This window comes from Lipomyces doorenjongii (genome assembly GCF_038497915.1).
Source record: "Lipomyces doorenjongii strain NRRL Y-27504 unplaced genomic scaffold V1508scaffold_4, whole genome shotgun sequence".
Taxonomy (NCBI): domain Eukaryota; kingdom Fungi; phylum Ascomycota; class Lipomycetes; order Lipomycetales; family Lipomycetaceae; genus Lipomyces; species Lipomyces doorenjongii.
In genome coordinates, this window is record NW_027118071.1 from 317765 (window position 1) to 339941 (window position 22177).

Sequence of the window (22177 nt, forward strand, 5' to 3'; positions counted from 1 at the left end):
GTTGAACATGATATAATGCGATTTGCGAATGCGATTATATAAGGCATGACAGAGAATATAGTATGTTGACAAGGACCATTTGCGGAGAGCGGAGAGGTGCCTCGCCCTAACATGCATGTGCAGGACGGCGCGCGCGGCGCAGCTCGGTATCGTTGCCGTTTACGTGATTGCGGCTGCAGCATTCAGTCAAACGAAGCTGCGCCGTCACCTTGGGACTACTGTGCAGCAAATATCAGCCCTAACCGCCGCTCGTTGTTCGCTCTCCGTTTCTCGCCAGTTTTCACTACTCCATCACCACAACTCTCGTTACCACTTCTCCTTCTTCACTACTCGTCCGTCTCTTATCACACTCAAAATGACCCGATTGAGCACTGGTGCGAACACGACGTACGTCGTCGGCGCACTACTCGTGCTCTTCGTCATTAAGTTTCTGTTCCTGTCCCATATTCCTGCGCACACCGACTCGGCCTCAGCCTCGTCGTCGGCCGGGTCGTCCTTGCGGTCGCCTGATCTACACACGCTCCGTCACCCGCCCGGTCAGGCCATATCCGGCGACTTGTCTGGTTACGACCCGTCACTCCAGTCGCACCCTATCCGCGACAAATTTGACTCTTTCGCAGAGTACAAGTACAGAGAAGTCTGCAAGATTTCGTCGCTTGAGCTCCACCAACCGTTCGAGCCCCTCTGTGCCGACAAGAAGTCGCTCTTGACGGCTATGTCCTCTGGCGGTCGCATCGGCATCGACGCCCCCTACATGCCTCGTGACTGTGACATGCGATGGTTCACCACCGAGGAGGCCTGCTCCATTCTCGAGAAGTTCGACCGTGTGGCCGTCATCGGCGACTCGATGATGCGCCAGATGCTCGGCGCCCTCTACGTCCTCCTCCGCAAGGACATGGGATACGGTGGTGTCACCGGCTGGAACTTTAATGACCAGGAGAAGGCGGACTGCTTTTGCAACGCGCAGAACAATGTTAAGTCTTGCTCTGTCCAAACAATCTACTCGTCCAACGACATCATGAAGTGGGATCCGAACTCCTTCGCGTGCGATGCATCAAAGGTCAATATCTTTATCTCGCTTCAAGTTCGCTTTCCTCAGGAGGACGAAGAACTCGAACGCTTTGCCAACGACCTCGACGGCGTCCCCACAAATAAAAAGGTCGCCTTTGTCTTTGGCCAAGGTCTTTGGAATGACCTCGACGTGCAGGCGGCCCTCAATTACCTCGACCGCTCCGCTTCCGCCATCAAGCGAAAGCTGCCAGACTACGACGCCGACACGAATACCTATCCTCGTCTTTTCGTGACACCAAACGCTGCCGGCCCAAGGAAACAGGATGCTTTCATCCTCACGCAGGGTAACAAGCCCCTCATGCTCTTCGAGAATTCCATGTACTCCGTCCTCCCACCGAAGGGTTTCGACGTCCTGGGTACCTGGAATATGTCCATCCAGTCCACATCCTACGACGGCGTGCACTGTGACTTGAAGGCGAATCTTATTAAGGCAATGATGGTCCTAAACTGGCTCGATCGTGCGGGCAGCGAGTAAAATAATCATATTCATGGATCGGTTATAAAAGTGCTTTTCTTTGTGTATTAACGTTTGGCTCTGTATTTTGGTTTGGCTTTGTCTCATTGTGTTGGGTTGTTCATATACACTGGATTTTGCTTTTTGCGTCGACTTGTGTTTGTACGGCGAATCGCATTGGTTGACGATCTCAATGAGTTGATTGATTGAATTTAACTAGTATGTACTGTTGGGTTTTGCTAATATTGACAATATGGTGTTGAAGTCTACTATCGACGGGCGTTTAGATTTGCGTTTCTATATTGTATTTACTCGACTTGTTAATAAATACTCATCCTACTCTGAATATGCCGGACATCACCGCAATCTGACAAATTCGACTGGCACATGTCGTTCCTCATAGTTGTGGTCTTCCGTGGACCCGTCGACAACCTTAGCCTTCAAAGTCTCCATCTCTGGCCATTGGTAGCCATATATGCCTGCATGACGATTGCATTTCACACACACCACGTGAACCGCACGTTTGAGATCATACCTGCGCACGTATTCCGCACAAGCCCTCTCCAGCGCTCTGCCTCGACCCTCTCGGGCAAGTAAGAATCGGGCGTGGCAAGTTTTGTTTGCGCATTTCCGTGTCTGGAACGGCGGAACTATTGTGCCTCTGTCTCTGTTATCTTCGAGCGCCGAAAAGTCCTGTTGATTACGCGAAAATTTGCCTTTCGCGCCGACGTCGTCGCGCTCCAACGTACCCCAAAATGCATTGTAAATAAGATTCGGTGATGCCTGAATCCGATTAGTGCATGTATCGTACAATTCCGCGTCAGCATCAGAGTCCCATTCTGTATCGCTCGGGTCTATTTTATGTCAATATGCGCCATTCTCAGACTGGTGAATTTCTTACCATCATTGCTCTCTGACACGCTGAGAGGCGGTGTCGATAATCCTGTTCGACGATCAGATAAATCCTGTTTCCTTCCCTGCGTTCTCGTCTGCGACGGCTGCGCAATCCTGCCAACCAGCTTCTGCCCTCTGCGAACGTTTTGGCTCACTGATCCGGCGGCAACCTGCCCAATGGCAATCTGCACATGCTTACGCGTGCTTCTCCGCACCGATTCCCCAATGTAGGGCTTTTTGGCCGGCTCCGTCGCCACAGGTATCAGTTCGCTGCGATTTGGTGCGGTGACGTCGTCGTAGTCTTTCTTGACTGAAGCACGTGCCGTTAGAATGCGTTGGGACCGACGACATCCGTCTTCAAAAGTATGGCCAAAGTTCGCGACGTCGTCTTCTATCTTGATTGGCTCCTTCTGTGGTGATGCTGACGATAACGGTCTTGACAGTGACGAGTGTCGTGACGCTGACGTCGGCGTCGGGTACGGTGATAGTGACTTCGGTGTATCAGAGAGCTCCAGCATTTCCAGTCGCTGTCTTTTTCGTGCCCGCGTGCTGTGTCTTCGTATGCCATTCTCATCCTCAGAGCTAATGCTGTCCCTAATATCGCCGTCCAATTCGTTCTCGCTCCCGCTCTCGCTGGTGGCCCCACTCTCAGCTGCTGATCGGAACTCCGTCATGGATTTCGACGACTGTGCTCGCCGCGACAGTCCAAAATAGCCATTTCCTCTGCTCTCGCATGTCGCACACATACATTCACGATTCTTCTTGCCAAAGTAGTTGTCCGCATAGGATACGGTAATCTCCTCTCTGACCTCGATCTTGCGAATCGCAACTACGGCCACCACGCCGTGGCTGCCCTGCGCAATGAACCGCGCGTTGGGATCACAGTCATGATTCACGAACCGACACGGGCCAAGCATCAGGCACGATTCTCCCAATCTGTGTGAGTAAATTATTGAAAAGTCCCGCTTGAGACCCGTCTCGTCTTGTGGGGACAGAGCGACCATCTTGCCTGACAAATGCTGAATGGTAGTTCCTGCGAGGATAGGCCTCCGGGCTAAGACACACGTCTCTGACCGTCGGGAGACGGCACGGTAGCGCTCAGTCGTGCCGAGCTCGAATGGGACGGTCGACGCATACATTGCGAGATATCTCCGGGCATGTGCCTCGAACTCGTTCCGCAGCCGAGGCGTGTGGGATAGCCCCCCCAAGAAGGACTTGATTGACGGTAGTCCCAAGAAGGCAGAAAGCAGCGCGGTCGGCGAGCTGTCGCATGCATGCACACGTAAGAGAGCCGTGATTGTTGCTGGCGACGGACCACGTGGTGGACGGCTGCCCGGGTGAACTTTGTGGACTGGTATCCAGAAGTACAGAGCATCGATGAGAATGACAGTCAGGTAGTCGTCGAACGTCGACAGATGCGTCGACAGAAATGCAGCGCCGTTCGGCGCCTGCAAGTGTGCCATCCGAGTCTCGATTGTCTAGTGTGAGTGAGAGTATCAGGAGTTAATGCGACCAGGGAGAGAGCTAACGGGCTGTTCATGCTGATGGGCTGCTCAGAAAGGGGCTCGAGGGGTCCCAACCGCTGTGGGTAAGGGCTTTCCTGAGAGTCTTAACAGCCAAGGAGGCAGAATACATTACTCTTACCAAAGTAACATGTGTCCCTTCGTCAATTTAGCCGCCTTATCCCAATTGTCGAGCAAGAGCGAGCTGCGTGAATAATGTGTATATTGTAAATTTGTAATCTGCAATTTTCTCTATCAATTAACTTATTGGCAAATGCCAAAATGTTAGTTTCATTAGCTTCATTTTGACATAACCATTCATGGTTAACATACCCTTAACCTATAGCCAACTAGATTACTTTGGTTGTCATCGTCTTGTTCTTCCTCAGCGTTGGATATTTCGCAGAGAACAAAAGCTGTGATTACATCTAGCAGTCTAATACTTCTCATGATCTTTAATGACGGACGACCGGAGCCAGTATGAGCGACTTTCGCGGTATACAAGCTGGTGACATGCTTTCTCTACGAACTAGTAATGGCGCTTCCGAGCAGATCGGTTCTCGGAAGCGCCGGTTAATAGATATCGAGGGTATTTATAACATTCATTCGATCTAAAGGTCCTAATATTGATAGCATCATAGATGAGGATTATGAGCGCACGGCAAGCACGACTAGCTGCGGAGACGGAGTCCGATTATCTTGGAGCTCTGACTCTGATGATCGAAGATCTGTCCAAAATATAAAGGGAAAGGCCGCGTCAGGTATGCTATCAATTCCATACACATCGGTTGTACTCTTTCTTAACGCTACAGTAGTTGTAAGCCGTGGTAAGAGACTACTGGCACGCAAGAAGTCACGGCATGAGGAATTAACAACAGTCGCGACATACATTAATGCCCGACGTCAGAAATTCGATCAGGCGACCAAAGACCCACATAATCTCGCATTACCACCAAACTACGACGGTATACTGGACCTATCCAACGATGTTCTGGATGCGGAGGATGTTCGGCCACAGTTCAAGGTGGCACCGAATGGTGCGTTTCAAGATATCTGGTTGAGTAAGAGTCTAGGTATCATTCCGGCGCCGATCGCTCAATTTCTGCGGTCATATCAAGTTGACGGCGTTGCTATGATGCACGAGAAGTTTGTGAGTGCGAATGCTGTTGTGGAGGCCAAATTGGTTGAGGCTGATTTGATAGGTTTATCAAAAAGGTATGATTCTCGGCGATGACATGGGCCTCGGCAAGACGGTTCAGGTTATTGCCTTCCTGACTGCCGCTTTTGGCAAGTCTGGTGATTCGAGAGACCGTCTTCGTATGCGGCTTATGCGACGACATGAACGATGGTATCCGAAAATTTTGATTATCTGCCCCGGCACATTAATTCGAAATTGGGAGCGAGAACTAAATACGTGGGGTTGGTGGACTATTGAGGTATTCCATGGCGCAAAGAAGTATGACATTCTCAGTACCGCCAAGCAAGGTCGACTAGAAGTTATGCTCACAACGTATAAAACTTATGATATTTACGAGAGCGAGATCAACTTGATCGAATGGGATTGTGTAGTTGCGGATGAATGTCATCTAATCAAAGAGTCCGAAGCTGATATCACAAAAGCTATGGCAAAAGTCAACAGTCTGTGCCGAATAGGATTGACCGGTACTGCCATCCAGAATTCGTATGAGGATATGTGGTCGATCCTTAATTGGGCTAATGTATGTTGCCGTATCGTTTGCTAATTGCACTCCCTGACAAGATGTAGCCCGGAATGATTGGAGACAAGAAAACATGGATTAAGAAAATCAGCAAGCCTCTCAAGGCTGGGCAGTCCCATGCCGCTACATGGGCTGAGTTGAAACTTGGTCGTGTATGTAGTGAGGAAATGTGCTATACTATTGAGGACTGACCGATTGCAGAGCACGGCTACTAGTCTGGTCACAAATCTGCTGCCACGATTTTTCCTCCGTCGGTATGCTTGCGTTCTCACCATATTCTGCTACCAACACTAACAGCGTCAGAACCAAAGCGCTTATAGCAGACCAGCTCCCCAAGAAGCGCGACATGGTCGTGTTTTGTCCATTAACAACGCTGCAGACCGAAGCATATGCGAATTATATGCAACCTGGCGACGGCCAACGCTTCGCAAAACTCGTATCGCCATGCATCTGTCGCGACAAGAAAAATCCAGATCCGAAATGCGAGTCCTGCAAGACTGCCAAATCTGATCAGAACGAACATTTTTTTCGTAAATGCGTTAATAGCTTGCATCTGGCCAATCATTTAGCCTACGTCATTCCACGTATGTGCATTGAATCATTCTGTGAAACTTATGACTCTGACAGGCTTAGGGAATGAAGATTCTCCACCTGAGAGGGAGAAGGCGATGGCTGTGCTGAAACAGTGCCTGCCTGATAAATGGCAAAAGTATTACAAGCGCTCACCTTTAGTGAATTATGCTGATCCGGAATTGTGCGGCAAGTGGAAGGTAGCTCCATATTGAATAATAGATACCTGTACTTTTACTAATAATGCCAGGCGCTACAAAATATTTTGAAACTATGGAAGAAGAATGGAGACAAAGTTCTAATATTCAGTTACTCTACCAAACTGCTGAACATGCTTGATACATTGCTTACATCCAATGGAAACTACTCATTTTGTCGTCTAGATGGCAGCATGAATTACGAGGACCGTACGTACTACCTGTGTGCCTGAAATATTTCTGATGCTTATTATCGAGAAAGGCCAAAAGCAGGTCGACAAGTTTAATACAGATTCCAATATGTTCATCTTTCTACTTTCCACTCGTGCTGGGGGACTAGGTCTTAACATTGTGTCTGCAAACCGAGTCGTCATCTGGGATCCAAATTGGAATCCAACGTACGACTTGCAAGCGCAGGACCGTGCTTTCAGACTCGGCCAGTATCGCGACGTAGAGGTCTACCGACTTGTTTCCGCTGGAACTATCGAGGAAATTGTGTATGCAAGGCAAATTTATAAACAGCAGCAGGCGAATATCGGGTACACAGCTTCCAACGAACGAAGGTATTTCGATGGTGTGATGGGGGAGGCCGAGAAGAAAGGTGAAATCTTTGGGTCGAAGTAAGTCTTTTTATTTCGTATAACATGGGGGAAGCTAAAATTTGCAGGAATATGTTTACGTTTGATAAAGAAAATGTAATGTTGAAGAAAATTGTCAACAAAACGAATGGTAAGCAGATCTTTTCGTAATGTGAAACCGAATGATGCTGACTGGTAGAAGTTGCCGAAGCACTGACTGCCGAAATCGCGGGTCTGCGTGTTGCAGAAATCAATGTAGACGACCCCACAACGGTAGCGGCTGATGAAGCAGAAGTGAAACACTTACTGGAAGACGATACAAACAAAGATTTCGACGACGAAGTTGCCAAGAAGAATTTTATGAATCTGACTAGAAGTGACAAGTCCAGGAAGTCTGAGCGCACAGATCCTATAACAGCTATCCTGAATCATGTTGGTGTCAAATACGTTCACAATAATTCTGAGGTCATCGGGTCATCCAAGGTTGAGGAGGAGATCAGCAAGAAGGCGTTGGAAGCAGGTCAGGAGGGTCAGCAGGTTCGACCTTTCGAAGCTAGTGATCCTGGTGAATTCTTTTTCCGGCCGCCAATGGATGTTTGTCGAAGACAGGTATGTATATTGCTTAATCAATAGATCAACTTAATACTAACGAACTTCAGTTTAATTCGATGGCCAAGGCATTTGGATTCAAGTCACCAACTGATTTTGCCCTACATGTTGAGAAGATGAGACAGCAAGAACGTCGTGATCTGTTAGAAGACTTTTACACTACGAAGCTCACATCTATAGAATTGCGCTAATGTCTACCGCTGTGTATTAATAAAACTGACGCCTGTAATGGATGCAATCAAAAACTACCCCTCTCAAGACGTGACTTCCCATGTTTCCGAACTTCACTATCCATCAAATCACGAATATGATGGCATCCCGACATGGCTGCAGCCATCATTGGTTCTAGCCTGTCAAACTGCACTGTCATTTCTAGCTGCAAGAGAGATACCTTCCTTGTGCCGCCGATGGTCGCCATAGTCAGGAACGGCATAGCGCTTTCTTCAATTCGGTTTAAGTCTGCCCATAAATTTAGTATATTATTTTCGCAACCGCGAGGTATGAAAAAGATCAACCTAACAACACCTCTCGATCAAGCATGCCTGCAGTGCAAGCGCAAACGTAGTCATACATGGGCACACCAGCATCGATAAGCGCCAACGTCGTTGCATTAATACAAGCCTGCAAAGCGCCTCCGTCCTGCGCGACTATATACAAATTCACATCGATCTGACTCCGTGGGAACAAGTGCGCAATCACCGCATCTTCAAACATATGCTGTATCGATGAGCACATCTCTTGTATCCGGCTGTCATTTTGGGGACGTTTCCGTCGCTCGATCATACTGAATGGCGCGACTACTAGTTTCACGGAGATACTCACACGGTCGGATATCACTCGCGAGCGCAACGTTGGCTCTGCTGGACCAATTACATTGCAGATCACTTTGGTGTTACCTTGCTCGATTACCGACGACCCGTCTGATGAGACAGGATGCGTGTTGATTGCGCAGCGAAAATGCCGTACTTCATTCCACCGGCGACCATCTGTAACCAATAACATTAGCATTGCGTCGATATCTCAATATTGCCACAGCAGTCTACAAGGGAAACATACCTAGCCGTAGACCTTCGGGAGAATATATCTCGATTCGGGAAGCCTATAGCATATCAGATCAATCATCTTCAGACGCGCTGTTATAGTTCTAGTTGGTCCACACAAAGCGTAAAAGAATATCTAGCCAGATAACCACTTACCATTGTTTCTATGGACGTATCACTAGGCTGAGCAATTAAATGCAAATTATAACTGAAAAGGCTAACGGTTGAAGAGACGTAACAAGCTTTGCCCTAACCCAATCGCAACTCTGCCCTATATAAACCACATTTATAATCCTAATTTGTAGCTTTGAGGTTTGATATATCGCGTGATTCTCGCGATTATGCGAAATGTGCTTATGGGGTGCATATTATCAGTTTCATACAGGAATTGGCTGGCTCGATGGTTTAGTGGTATAATTCTCGCTTAGGGCTGTTAACTCTAAGTTGCTATTGAATAGTTTGCGAGAGGTCCCGGGTTCAATTCCCGGTTGAGCCCCTTTTTTTTTTTTTCTTGGAGGGGAATGGTTTGTTTCCATCATTGTTGTTGGCCTCCTAACCTATACGTTCAGTCATTGATAAATAACATGTTACGGGTTTCTCTTGTGCTTAATAAATCCGTGTGTCTGATCTGTTTCTTTGTGAAGATTGCTCATCGCATATCTGTATAGTATTCTAATATCCTTGATCTTGTCAAATCAACTCGCAAACCTGCGAAGACCATAATGCAGTCCCATTAATCCAATGCCAACCAAAATCTGCACCGTGAACCATATATATACAGTAGACAAGGATCAACCCAATAACAAGCCGATCCGTCTGCCCTCTTAGCCACCCTTGGTCAAGCCCTCTTTTGATTCAATATGAATACCCCGCAAACGATCCTCAACTTTCAAAAACTCCTCGATGTGGTCTTTTGATTCTTCGCTGCCCGTGGATTGGCTACTTGGCACGCCTTCTTCGGGTTCGGATTCAGTCGCGCCGACGTCACCATCCTCCACACATCCGCACTGATACTTCTCCGCGATCGTGCCGCAGTCGAAGATCTTTTTGCCGAGCCTGGAATTAACCTGATTGTGTACATGACAGCCCCACTGCGACGCCGCAATTCGACTCGACGTTTGCGGGGGGAACTTCTTTAGGAGCTTTTGGAAGTGGGATGCACATTCACCGCACGGGTATACCCTCGAGAATAAGTAAATGTATGACGATAAAGCCTCTCGCTCTTCCGCAGTCGGTTTCTCTGGATACCGCGCCAAGATGGTGTGGAATAATTTCCAGGACGCACGTCCTAATTCCGCCTTGATCGTCTCATTCCCAAGATGCGGCATGATCGGGCCGCCTTGGGACAGCTTCTGAGACGAGACAGGAACGGGACCTTGTAATGGGTCATAATCGTTCGCGTCGGCAATGTCATGCACAGTTGTCTCCTTGGTATTGCTCCCCGGTTTCAAGATTACAGGCCGATTTGGGTGGAGGATATTGTTGTTGTTAGCCGCGAGTGATGTGTCACTTGCTGACGACGGAGACGAATTTGAAGAGATTGTGATAATAAATATGACTATTGTCGCGATTATCGAAACTAAGGCTAGTGTCGGCTTGCGAGTCATGATTCTCGCCATGATGGTGTTGCAGCTATGGTGGTGTGCGTCGTATGGTAGGTGTAAGCTATGATGGTACCGTACGAGTTTTAGGCTGCCGATGCTCGAGAGTTGTGAGCTAGCCGGCCTCAGGAGCGGCCTCATTATTTTTTCGCAGACATTCACAGTGCCACGGCGACAAGAGAGTAATGAACAACTATTTTCTGAACAATTCGAATGCATGTACACTTGGTTTACAGGTTTTGCTCAGGTTGACAAGATGGATATTTTGCTCAGATCGACTCTCGGCCCCAAACGACGCACTAGCTTGCTTCCATCGCTAGCTGACTTGATAGTACATTTTTAGATACCAAGTGAAATTGCCAATGCTGGCATTGATATTGAATAAATTTTTATTTGGGTGGGACTTGTGCTAGGTATGCGTGTTCAATTTTCCTCCACAGCCGCTTACTTGAGCAATATATTGTGACAAGCAAGAGAGAAATACTGTCAGATCTATTACCATAACTATTGACATAGAGCAATGCAGATTACGATTTCGAAGACTGTCATATGTAAGAAGTGCTGATAATGGCCTTAGAGTGTCTGGGATTGGAATTTGCGGCAAAGCATTTGATCATTGCTTGGATCATACGTGGATTAAAATGACTACGAGCGTGAGTAGTATGGATATAAAGTAAATCCTACGTTGTAGAATCGAGAGGGTTAGTTCTGTTGGTGGATAGACGTGGGGTCATCTGGACGACAAGGGATTTTGATCCAAATACAAAGTAGAGTATACAAAATAATATGTACAAAATAATATGTACCATTATTGATAGATATCATTGTCTAATATACTCTGTCAGTAACTCAACATAAATCTTCCAAACGATGTCTCTTGGCAACATTACATTGTCATTCTATAGTAGCAGACGGATAGGGTTTGCGATAAAATAGTTAAATGCCAGGTGTGAAGGTAGTTTCGATCATATAGTCTAAACAAAGATGACGAAAATTTTACCGCACACAGCATGCTACATAAGAGAATGGTAGTTATCATTTTCATATTGTTCGAGAGACCGTTGACAGTGCATCTTGTGTAATGAATGGAAATATGGGTTACTGAAGTGCGTAATGTGATAAACTGACAGACATAAACATAAACATGAACACTCTTGATAGGAACATTATCAAGCTGTTATACGAATTTGTATAGCCATGAAGTGAATATGGCGAAGCAGGCGGTGCAATAGAGCGGCTTATGGACGGAATATAGGCCCTGGGTGATTGAATCTGACTGCCATGTGTATCGCTAAAAAGTGTAGTTAGCGATAGCATCAGCCACTAAGGAAAGCATCAAAAACCACATACTGAAGCACAATCTACGAAATTGACCCGTCCGAACACAGGTAGTCGGACGCGAAACGGGTGTGTTGAGGTGGAGATATGCGGTAATGAAGAAGGGCAAGTGCGGATGGGGAAAATTTGGGAGATATCGAGGCGAGCCGCAGCCTGACGAGGCGAATTCACGTGACTCGACATGCGCCGGGCCGGCATGGCGCTAATCCTAATTGGGCAACCGTCACGGTCCGTTGTTGTGGCTGCCGCGAGTTTGACCCGCGAATAAACGCTGCATCTGGTCATTCTGGCGTGGATACGCAGATATTTCAGGTAAGTTAGTTATGTCAGAGCCTAAGTTGGAGCGTCTGTGGGCGGGATGAGATATTAAGGATGAGGATATAGCTATATGTTCAGTGGGGGGGTACCGCCAGCCCCTGAGCAGCCGGGCAGAATTACAGATATGGCGGGTACAGCGATTTAAACAGTGGAAGTAAGTGGAAGACACCTATCCTTAGTCCAGCAGGATAGTATCACAAGTTTCTGCGAATGATGCTTACTGGTTGAGCAGCGAATATTAAGTGATATTGACATGTCACCGTTAAAGAAACCTCTCTCGGGTAGGGTGGAGGGAGCGGCGCGGCGCGGCGCGGGTCTGGCGATGACGGCGGTTTGTTTGTTCGCGCTTTAGTTTTGCTGAGCCGGACACTGGACGCCTGGTCCCGTCGGCGACTGCGCACGCCCCGCCTCCGTGGTTTTCCTCCAGCCATGCCCAACCCAACCCACACCATTAATGGCGACAATACCCTCCTTCTCTCTCCATCTTCTCCGTTCCTCCGCTACCAACTGTCACCAGCATTCTCGTCCGCATTCTCCTTCCACGCGCCTCGGCCGCGTGACAAATACCCAACATTCATCCTCAGTCGCACTTTACACTGCATTTGCCTCGTTCTGATCGGCCGTATCTACTTTACCCAATCCATCCCCACCCAATTGCACCGGTCGTGGCAAAATGGTACGTATTTATTTCTCCGCATTTCACATTCATCGTAAATGCCCATCGCCATTGCGGTACAGTATATTCCGTCTGCCACTTCCAGGCATGGCTAACGTCTCTTCTTCTCCAGGTCCTGTTCAAACGTAAGGTCGTCAACGCCTTGCCTCCGCCAAACATCAATGACCTGAATCTGTCCCAAGATGTCTGGTACATAAAGAAGACCGGCGAATATTTTGTTGACTATGAAGAATACTTGAAGCGGATGGATTTCTATAGCCAGGTACGTCTGTTCATCTTTCCAGCCCTCTCGATAGTGTCCCTGACTAACGAAAATTTGCAGCGACGGTTTATCTGTGAAATCTCAGGCCACTCAAATCTCTCCTTCTTCGAGGCTCTCGAAAGCGAAACCAACGAGGCTCGCGAGGTCGACGAAGCATTCCCAGAGTCCCTCAAGGAGCCAGTTCTCCGGCGTGTCCAGTTCTCCACCACGTCTCGTCTCGATCATCTCGTCGACGAAATCTACGAGAATTTCAAGAATGACTACTACCCCGGCGAATTTGTTTATGCGACCATCAGCAGCGAGAAATTTGAGGTCCTCATTCGCGAAAAAGCTCAGTTCAATGCCATACACCTCCCCAACGGCGAGATTCGCCCCGCTTTCGCCAAGTACCGTGTCGAAATTGTGGCTAGCGACAGAATTGGCCAGGAAGAGTTTGTCGACCAGACTCAAATTACGCGCGATCGCAAACGATTCTCAAAGAGCATGCTGCGAACCTTCATGAAAAATGCCATCTCACGTGAACCTTGGTCAGGCGCCCCGTGGCTCGTCAAGAGTAAGTATGCTCGTAAGTATCGCATCGACACGAACGTGCCACTGCATCTACAAAAGAACGGCGGGTTGTCAGATGCTGAGGTGGCGGCCGAGCAAGCTAGGAAGCTCAAAGAGAAGAAGCGCCTGGCCCACCAGGCCGAACGGGAACGTCTCCAGAAAGGAAAGGACTCGCTCAAGGAACAGCACCGCAAAGATAGGGAAGATCAACGAGAAAAGGAAAAGAGAGAACGAGAAATTATCAGACGCCCGCATTCTACCGACGATCTAGATTTAATTACCTTGTTCGACCCGCCGTTCATGCGCCCTAAGCTCAAAATAGAAAAGGCATTCCCACAAGAACAAATCGGACTGCTGTTGGAGACATTTATGTTTCTCAACATGCTTCATGAAACTTTAATTCTCACACCGTTCACATTCGATGATTATATTGGCTGTCTACAGTACTCGTCTGTAGAGCAGCCTTGTGAACTTTTTGTCGAGATCCATTGCGCGATTTTGAAGCTGATTGTCGATAAGGAGAGTGATGAATTTATGATTGAGTTCCCACCGAGACCCACACGTGAAACCGAGCCTGCTGAGCACGATTCGATGGAGGTCGACGTTAAGAACGAGGAAGCCGCTGATATTGACATTAAACCTAAGTCAGCAACCGACAGCGAAGCCACTCTCGAACCTACAAATCGACTGAAAGAAATGCAGAAATGGCGCGACGGTGACTGGAAATCGCGTCTGCAGCGTCGATTGTTCCTTAACGGCGGAATGGAAGTTATCGTTCTCAGCATTCTTGACAAGGTTTCTTACTTTGAGCGATGGAGCGATTTGTGCAGAAAGGTCATAGATTTTGTTGCTCCTGCCGATCTTCCAGCCACTCTTGAATCTGCTCGCATACGGTACGCACAGTTACCGAAAGTTCTAAAGTTGAGGGTACTAGCACTTCTCATCGAGCTTGTCAATGACTCTGTAATAATTCGTGAGCGCATTGAATATTGCATGGAAGAAAGCACGCGAATTCGTCGTGAGCGTCTCGAGACTCATAAAGAACACAAGGCGCTTGTGGAGCAGATTCGCGCTCTTGAAGAGGAAAAGGAGGAATACCTGCCCAAAGAGGAAAGCCAGACTGATGACGAGAATGTCGAAAGATCAAACAAGGTGAAGACGCGTAATAGCTCCAAACGCGAAGAAGTTGAGGCAAGTCTCATGAAAGGTAATGTCAAGTTCAGAAAATTAGTGAACAATCTCGAGAACGCTCAGGCCGCTGTCCAGAAATGTCTGTCGTCATTAAAGCAAGCTGAAATCGATCTCCGGGTACTTGATTGCCAGCGCACGCGACCTCTTGGCCGTGATCGCTATTATAACCGGTACTGGTGGTTCGAGAGCAATGGTTTACCGACTGGTCTTGGATCGCATGGGTATCTTATGGGTCGCCTATGGGTGCAGGGACCTTCAGAAGAGGACCAGGAAATTTTTGTCAAGAATGGTCGTGCGATGTACGATGAGATGTCTCTTTCCGAGCGCAAGGATAAGGAGGTAGGTACGGAGGCCCCAATCAATGGCACGAACGAATGGGGATATTTTGACGACCCACTCGACATCAAGGAGCTCTATTATTGGCTCGGGTCGAAGGGCCAACGGGAGCCTCGTTTACGAAAAGATCTTGATGCCCGACGACTACGCATTGAGGCGACTATTGTTGCTCGTCGTAAATACCTCGACCTGGAACAGGAAACTGACAAGGAAAAATCTGCACAGCCTGAGTCTCGGGACGGTTCTGAATTTGGCGACGACGACGAACCGTTGCGACGATCGACCCGTCAGCGCGAGAAGATTGCGTCTCAGGAGGAGACTGAACATATTCAGAAGGATTTCCAATTTCTGTCCTGGCGAAACCACGCAGCGATGCAGCAGCTTGGTCGGACCCATTACGAGACTAATTACAAGAAAACTGGTGATGTGAATCATAGTGCTTCAGTCAACTTTGCCACACCTGCCTCTGCCGCGATGTCGGTCAGTGCCAGTGCGAAGCCTTCGCCGCAGCCAATGGGCACGCCCAGAACATCGACCCCTGTTCCAGAAGTTAAAGAATTCAAGGAGTTCAAGGAGCAAAATGAGAAGCCATTGTTAAAAAGGTCGGCCAGCGCGGCTAGCTTGAAGGAGCATGTGAGTAATACCAAGAAGCAGCAACCACGGCCACCGGCATCAACACCTGTTCATGAAACCCGATCTATGAGATCTTCCGCCGCCACTACCGTGGCTTCTCCCGTGACCAAGAACGAGACTGAGTCTGTTGCCACGCCAGAATCTGGGCATGAACGACGGTCCACGAGACGGACTGCCGCCACTGCAGCAGTAGCTGCTGCTACTGTTGCTGCCGCGGTCACAGTTGCAATGTCTACGACGCCAGTTACAGCGACCGAAGGGGTCCGCCGATCATCACGGCAGACTCGAAGTAGCGCTCGCTTTGAGTAGGTTTATGGCCACCACCGTTTAACGAGTAATTTTGGTGGTATATATATGTAAATTTTTGCTTTTGGTTGGAGTATGCAGGGTGTTTTTAATGTCAATGAATGCAGGAGGATACGTTAGATTGTTTACTAGTGTAATATAGCTTTTGTGGCGTGTGATATAGCCGAGTATCTGGGTGTAACAACGGTGGTATTTTGGTTTTGGGATTACTATGTATATATACTTTGTGGTTTGAGTCGAAAAATGATTGCTTATATACAACATTAATTGCCATACCGCTTGGGGCCCTGACACTCGCCGGGTGGCGGTCTATCAGTTATCGGTTCGTGGATGACGTCACCTACATACCAATACCGCGTACTCTTCTCAAAAAACGCTTTCCACCCAGCAATGTCACTCTCTGCAGCAACCGGATCGAGTCCACGCAGGTCATGCGTGAGATCTGTCGTGAAGCACCCGGTGACGAACGCGCGAGCCGCGTCGCGACCGGCAAAGTGGTTATATGGCCCACCGGGCCCGTATGTCCTACTGTTCTCCGTGACGTCGTAGACCGAGCCATTTAGCCCGATGTAGATCGGAAGTGCGGGATTTGACCCATTGTAGAGCGCGAGCGTGGCGTCTGAGAAATTCTGGGGAAATGCAAACGTAAAGAAAGTGTAACTGAACATTGGCGACGATTGTGGCAGGACATGGAGGAGTACAGATTTAGTTAGTTCCGGCACCTTTGTTTTGTGTAGTGTTTTGAGAAGTACAAATAAAAGGTAGCGGAGTCGCAGTAGACGGAAATCGTAGTTCCAGAAGAATGAGGACGTGATGTAGTATGACAACAGGAAATTAATCACGAGGATCAAGATCAGGTTACGGAGAACCCCGAGGAATGGGTGTTCCCCGATTTCGTCTGGAGATAACTCATCTCTCGCTGGCGTGTCTGGTTGCGAAGAACGTAGTATAGGAGAAGGAGATGCAGCATATGGCTTGCGATATCGCGCAGAGGACATTCTTGCGTTGGGGCTCGTATGCCGTCCTCAGAACTTGAAGGAAGTGTCCTGCGATTCGACGGTTAGGTGTTGCGGCGCAGGTGGCTTGCTGGTGTGGCTCTACCGCTTCTATGTCATCGAAACTGCACGTTTAATTCGGGAATTATATGAATCCAATTGTTAGAAGTCACTATTAATGATAAAAGTCGTAATTTTGTACTCTTATTAACAATAAGTCCTCTATTTCCCATGAAACCGCATACAACAACCGGTATATCCCATAACAACGCAGGGCTAAATAGCAAAAGCCGATCCGGAACAACATAAAGCACAACCCATGACACACAATATATACAACCCAAAATGATACCTATACTTGGACGCAAAAGCAATAAATCCAACAAACTCAATTACTGAATTCTTTTTGAAAGATGCACGCAAGATGATTAATTATCTGAACTAAGCCGTCGAGGCGCAGCAATATCGACACTTCTGTTACTGTCCGTGCTCCGTCTTTCTGGGGTTAAATCATCGTCGTCGTCTTCATCTTCTGTTAAAATCTCGCCGGCATCGTATATCATCCTTCGCTCAATCTCATCAGACGTAACGACAGGACTCTCGACAACTAATTCATCCAATTCATTTAAATTGTCGTCGTTGTCGTCAACGGTCGTACCGCTGGACATCGCTCGACTGCCATCTTCCAACCGGATCATCTGATCCCGCTTCGCGAAGCCAACTGTCCGATATCCCCCTTTTCGAGCCTGCCGCCTCTGGTACAATACAAACGCTCCAAACCCAGTTGCGGCAAGAGCAACGATAATGAGGGCAAGCTCGCCCGCACGGAAGTACGCTGCTCTAGTGGCATCTTTAATCTTCTTATCTGCCTCTTCTTCCGTGCCGCTGCCGGCATCCGGCATCGTGCTGTTACCGCTCACACCATCGCCAACTGAAGACTTCGGTGGAACAGTTCCCGAGTACCGGTAATCTACTCCGATAAATCGGTGTAGCATATCTCGTGATTGCAAGGGCAGGTCAAGAGGCACCATGTGCGACGCATTGTAAACCAGGACATATGTTAAGTTTCGGGCCGATTGGTAAATACCGGCTGGATGACCGTCATACAACCAGGTTTCTCGTGGCGCCCAAGCACCGCCAGGCGCTTCTTCAAACCCAACACCATCGTTGAATTTCAGTTGACTAATAAGATCCTCGTTGCCTAAGTGGTTGCAAATCAAGTCCTGGTCACCGTTAAACATGAGTACTGGGATTTGCTCGAGGATTCCGGGTAGAAGATCTACCGACGGTGTAGAATTGTGTGCCTTGAAAGCCCGGCTCACGGCACCAGCACACTCGACCCATCCAGCTTTCTTCTCAGGACTGACGTGCAGTGCGGATAGAAGTTCTGGCTCTCGGAGATATGGAGTGACGTACGCGAGATCATCGGGCCAATTCGAACCGCACGCTGGGAACGTGTCAAATTTCCGGAGGTCGTACATATTTCTGCAAGTCTTGCCACCTTTCTGCGAGCTATCCTGCGTAACATCCAAAATAACATCCAGGATGTTCTCGCAGTCCGGAACCTCAATAACCGGCACACCTTGGTTGAGAGTGTCAAGACACTTTTTGTATGCGACATCGACTTTCTTAGCCGCATCTGTGCCTTGTTGAAGAATACCCTTTGAGTATGAGAATGGAACGTAAGAGAGATATTGCTTGACGGGATCAATCCAACCGTTGCCCATCATTATTCCTTTCAGCGGGTACTGTCTGAGCTGGGTATTGTTCTTTCGACTCAGTATGGCGTCTGCGATGTAAGGAATATACATTCCGGCGTATGATTCACCAGCGATGTATAAGTCGTCGACGAGATATTGTGGGAACATGTCAAAGAATTTATCCATGAAGATCATAAAGTCGTCAGCCATCTACTCCAACTGTAAGTCTGCTACCATTATCTTGACCAGAATAGACTAACCTCATTTAGCTCGTGCAGGTAGCTGTCTGTGTCCGCAAAGCTGAATCCGGTGCCAATAGGATTATCCACAAATAACAAATTCGCAAACTGGTTCCATCGGCCCTCATTGACCGTCAACTTACCACCTTCGTTAACCCTGAACGGTCCGACCTCCATCATTGCGCCATCCATGGATGAGCATCCAGGACCGCCATTCAACCAAATAACCGTCCTTGGCTTGTCTGCAATGTGCTCGTTTTCAATCATCCAGAAAAACAAGTTTCCGTGGTGTTCAGGCTTAATCTCGATATGACTGTTCAAATGTCAGCATGCACCCCTTACTCACAATCTTATCACGAACAGCAATAACAATACGTACCCAGCATACATCTTTGGCAGTCGGAAATCGGGGGCAGCACCTGGTAGTGAAGAAACAAAGTAATGGGCCGCAGACTCGTTTGCAGCGACAAGATCAGCCACGAGCAGGAGCAATGCAACAGCGAGGGTGAGCAGCAGAACGACACCGCCGGGACGCCTTACAGAAGGGGACACGGCGCAGGCCGGTGCGCAAGAAAGAGATCTGATCCTCATGTATGCGCTGGAATGGTGAGGCAAAAGGAAATAGCGGAGATCAGCTCGTGATTCTCAATTGAATAAATAGAGTCGGTGTGGGCGGTCAGTAGTTGCATCCGAAGCCGCCGACGTACACACGGCGCGTTCCTTGCCTATATCGCAGGGACGCTAGAGTGCAATATTTTATTTATAGCACACACAAACTAATTTCCGCTAGCACTAAGGTGGCATGGCAAATTTAATATAAAAACTTTAGGGAGCACTCACCTTACGAACAATTCAAATAGCTGAGCCACCTTCTGGCGGCTGCAGCAACCTTGACGCCGAAGCGAACAAACAATTCCTCCGCTCTATTGGCAATCCAATCAATTTGGAAGTCTTTACGTTGTCCGGAATTATTGCGACCAGTAGCCGCTCTTATTCTTGTCTCGAACATAACAATTGGACACTATACTGTAGATAACTTTTCGGCGGTCGTATAGAAGCAAGTTATATTCTAATGACCACCATGGCGAAGTGTGGCAGTTTTTTTTTTTTGCGTTGACGTATGCGACTTTGCTCATTTCGCCATAGTCATAGAGCATATAGCTATTATCTTGCCTCTTTAAGGGCTCCGATGTAGCCACTGTAACCTTCCAATACCCCAGATGAGATGTGTATTTCAGATTGCGAATGCAAATAAAACGTCACCGACAACACCTCTACCCGGAAAAACACTTTTGCCCGTTTTCTTTAATTCATAACATGATCGTCAACAAATGTCACAATAATAAACCAATCCCAACTACCACCTAGATTCAACAAACAATTAACAGTATAATAATATATGACAATTTATGAAGCCCAATATATCCAATACACCTGAGAACTCCGTAGAACCTGAACATAGAACAATAAAACTATATAGTACAAAACTATGCGCCTACGACTTCCAACGAATAGAGACCATGTTCGCCAAGAACACTCTAATTCTGGACCGACTGCCTGACGAGCTTTATATTCGGGACACCGCCGCCTGCAGTACCATAGTGACGAAAGGAAGCAGACGAGTGGACCCCAACTGCCTGCGGAGGCGGAGGCGGAGGCGGAGGGGGAGGCATTTGGTGTCTGTATTCATTCACGCTCGCATCATTGCCACTGCTGCCATTGCTGCTATTATTGCTATGATACTGATGCACAGTTCGATCCCATCGCAGTGGCAGCCAACGAAACACACGTCCCAAGATCAAGATCTCTCGTTCATCATATAATTCAATAAACTGCTGATCAAGTGGACGAACCTTAGGGTGTGCAAACCGGCGGTATTCATCAAATATCATTGTCAGTGACCAATCTTGCAGTTTCCGAACACAACCAACAAGGCATCCCGTTCGATGCTAAGAGCACTAATGTTAGACACCAATCTCTCTAATGGATCAGAATAAACGTACCTTTCCACGGTTGCAGTGAATCAAGAGGGGATGGTTGGCGGGATTGATAGCAATCTTGAGTGCGGTCGAGATTGTGTCGTCTGAAACATTGACGAACGGTTCCTTGTTGCCTGACATGCCTACTTGGAAGAACTGGATATTGTTCTCCTTCATAAACTTCAAGTTCTCTTCAGGATATGGTTCCGGAACGAGAACGCTAATACGTGTCAGTTGTATGAGAAGGCATAGGGTCGCACAAAGGACATACAGTATGCTCTTAAGATTTTTGGTCTTGAGATACTCGAAATTCTCCGCGTGCGGGAACGAACTTCTGTAAATGCCAGGCGCAACAACAGAGAAATTCTCTGGAACCGCATAGCCGGGAGAAATTGTGGTGGAGATTGCTCTTTTCGGTCCCATGTGGTCGATTGCTAGTACTCGTCGGTCAGATTGCGACTTTTATCAAATAGTTAAAGACAAAAGTTGAACTTACCGGCACCAGGAGTAATAGATGGATTATCCGCAACCGAATCGACAGTCGGAACAATCTTCTTCGCTATTCCATCCTCCGGATTCCCATTCTCATCTGCCTCATCATCCATTGCAACTGCTGACACCGGTACTGAACTCGGCCACTGTCCCGCAATGCACTCCCAGTTATCAACAGTCCCAACTGCCGCCACAGGTCGCTTGCTAATTTGAGTACTCGCCGGCATTCCAGATACTCTGACCAATTGATGGATCGAAGGAGTTACTCAAAAGCAAAGATAGGCTTGTCTTATCACACGCGGATATCCCAGGAAAAAAAGTTCGATATACTGCCAACAAAATCCGCGGTCTTCGTTGTGAAGTTCCTAGCTTCGGCCGTTGCCAAACAACTTGAAAGCCAAGCGACGAGTAACTAAAACGCAATCATAATCATTTTGGGAAAAGAAGTTGTGCTGCTGTGGACAGACGGGGGAATAGTTGCTAGTGGTCAATGATTGAGAATGGGCGGCGTGTGGGAAATTATTCGTCGGGCACTTGGGACATAAATATCAACATTCGTTGCGAGATATTTCGTTCGTACTCCCAATGAAAGCTACCGACCAGGCAGCACACAAGCAAGGCTCTAGCGTTGGGTAAATGCTCTAAATTACAATTACTATCGCTATCAGTCCGAAATTTCGCGTATGATCTGTAATGTATGCGCAACTCTGCGTATGTGGTCTCGTAGTTAAGAGTGGGCCGATGCGGTTGGGTACGGAATTGATAGTCATAATCGCGCATTGACAACTGGGCGGTTTTGAGCTGAGATGAATGGCGTTCGTACACCTTGAGCCTTGATTACCCTTATTATTAGCCGCGTGCGCCCAATCGCCGTTGTCGCTAGAGCGCATTTTACGTGATCGCGGAGGCGATTTTTTTCAGCTATAATG

At 47.9% G+C, this 22177-nt stretch overlaps 9 protein-coding genes and 1 non-coding gene across 10 annotated transcripts; 4 read left to right on the plus strand and 6 right to left on the minus strand.

The window, feature by feature from the left end:
• Nucleotides 1-283: 283 nt before the first annotated feature.
• On the plus strand, nt 284-1871 carry V1508DRAFT_409979 (uncharacterized protein). Its single transcript, XM_066939238.1, has one exon. The coding sequence runs from the start codon at nt 356-358 to the stop codon at nt 1544-1546; it is 1191 nt and encodes a 396-aa protein (XP_066798421.1). The 5' UTR covers nt 284-355; the 3' UTR covers nt 1547-1871.
• Nucleotides 1817-4049, minus strand: V1508DRAFT_409981 (uncharacterized protein). The gene is made up of 2 exons (XM_066939239.1): nt 2427-4049; nt 1817-2379 (listed from the first exon to the last, which is right to left on the minus strand). The coding sequence occupies exons 1-2, from the start codon at nt 3880-3882 to the stop codon at nt 1883-1885; spliced, it is 1953 nt and encodes a 650-aa protein (XP_066798422.1). The 5' UTR covers nt 3883-4049; the 3' UTR covers nt 1817-1882.
• A 30-nt stretch (nt 4050-4079) lies between these two features.
• V1508DRAFT_453604 (P-loop containing nucleoside triphosphate hydrolase protein) lies at nt 4080-7857 on the plus strand. The gene is made up of 13 exons (XM_066942546.1): nt 4080-4510; nt 4563-4682; nt 4737-5071; nt 5124-5639; nt 5687-5791; nt 5841-5893; nt 5943-6223; nt 6273-6409; nt 6460-6616; nt 6669-7026; nt 7074-7135; nt 7187-7593; nt 7644-7857. Exons 1-13 carry the CDS (start codon nt 4402-4404, stop codon nt 7782-7784), a joined length of 2781 nt encoding a protein of 926 aa, XP_066798423.1. The 5' UTR covers nt 4080-4401; the 3' UTR covers nt 7785-7857.
• On the minus strand, nt 7716-8896 carry V1508DRAFT_364722 (ribosomal protein S5 domain 2-type protein). The gene is made up of 4 exons (XM_066937310.1): nt 8790-8896; nt 8650-8692; nt 8109-8579; nt 7716-8052 (listed from the first exon to the last, which is right to left on the minus strand). Exons 1-4 carry the CDS (start codon nt 8790-8792, stop codon nt 7832-7834), a joined length of 738 nt encoding a protein of 245 aa, XP_066798424.1. The 5' UTR covers nt 8793-8896; the 3' UTR covers nt 7716-7831.
• Nucleotides 8897-9027: 131 nt separating this feature from the next.
• Nucleotides 9028-9129, plus strand: V1508DRAFT_t7. The gene has a single exon. It is a non-coding gene; the product is annotated as a tRNA-Pro (tRNA).
• Nucleotides 9130-9179: 50 nt separating this feature from the next.
• V1508DRAFT_409989 (ERV/ALR sulfhydryl oxidase domain-containing protein) lies at nt 9180-10888 on the minus strand. The gene has a single exon (XM_066939240.1). The coding sequence runs from the start codon at nt 10451-10453 to the stop codon at nt 9458-9460; it is 996 nt and encodes a 331-aa protein (XP_066798425.1). The 5' UTR covers nt 10454-10888; the 3' UTR covers nt 9180-9457.
• Nucleotides 10889-12323: 1435 nt separating this feature from the next.
• On the plus strand, nt 12324-16105 carry V1508DRAFT_409994 (uncharacterized protein). The gene is made up of 3 exons (XM_066939241.1): nt 12324-12566; nt 12679-12828; nt 12889-16105. The coding sequence occupies exons 1-3, from the start codon at nt 12564-12566 to the stop codon at nt 15844-15846; spliced, it is 3111 nt and encodes a 1036-aa protein (XP_066798426.1). The 5' UTR covers nt 12324-12563; the 3' UTR covers nt 15847-16105.
• Nucleotides 16024-16872, minus strand: V1508DRAFT_409995 (cytochrome b5-like heme/steroid binding domain-containing protein). Its single transcript, XM_066939242.1, has one exon. It carries the CDS (start codon nt 16839-16841, stop codon nt 16107-16109), a length of 735 nt encoding a protein of 244 aa, XP_066798427.1. The 5' UTR covers nt 16842-16872; the 3' UTR covers nt 16024-16106.
• A 155-nt stretch (nt 16873-17027) lies between these two features.
• V1508DRAFT_380542 (Alpha/Beta hydrolase protein) lies at nt 17028-19827 on the minus strand. The gene is made up of 3 exons (XM_066937676.1): nt 19157-19827; nt 18799-19090; nt 17028-18748 (listed from the first exon to the last, which is right to left on the minus strand). The coding sequence occupies exons 1-3, from the start codon at nt 19366-19368 to the stop codon at nt 17267-17269; spliced, it is 1986 nt and encodes a 661-aa protein (XP_066798428.1). The 5' UTR covers nt 19369-19827; the 3' UTR covers nt 17028-17266.
• Nucleotides 19828-20124: 297 nt separating this feature from the next.
• On the minus strand, nt 20125-21621 carry V1508DRAFT_190499 (tyrosine phosphatase family-domain-containing protein). Its single transcript, XM_066936167.1, has 4 exons — nt 21253-21621; nt 21028-21190; nt 20781-20976; nt 20125-20726 (listed from the first exon to the last, which is right to left on the minus strand). The coding sequence occupies exons 1-4, from the start codon at nt 21473-21475 to the stop codon at nt 20316-20318; spliced, it is 993 nt and encodes a 330-aa protein (XP_066798429.1). The 5' UTR covers nt 21476-21621; the 3' UTR covers nt 20125-20315.
• Between the last annotated feature and the right edge of the window lie 556 nt (nt 21622-22177).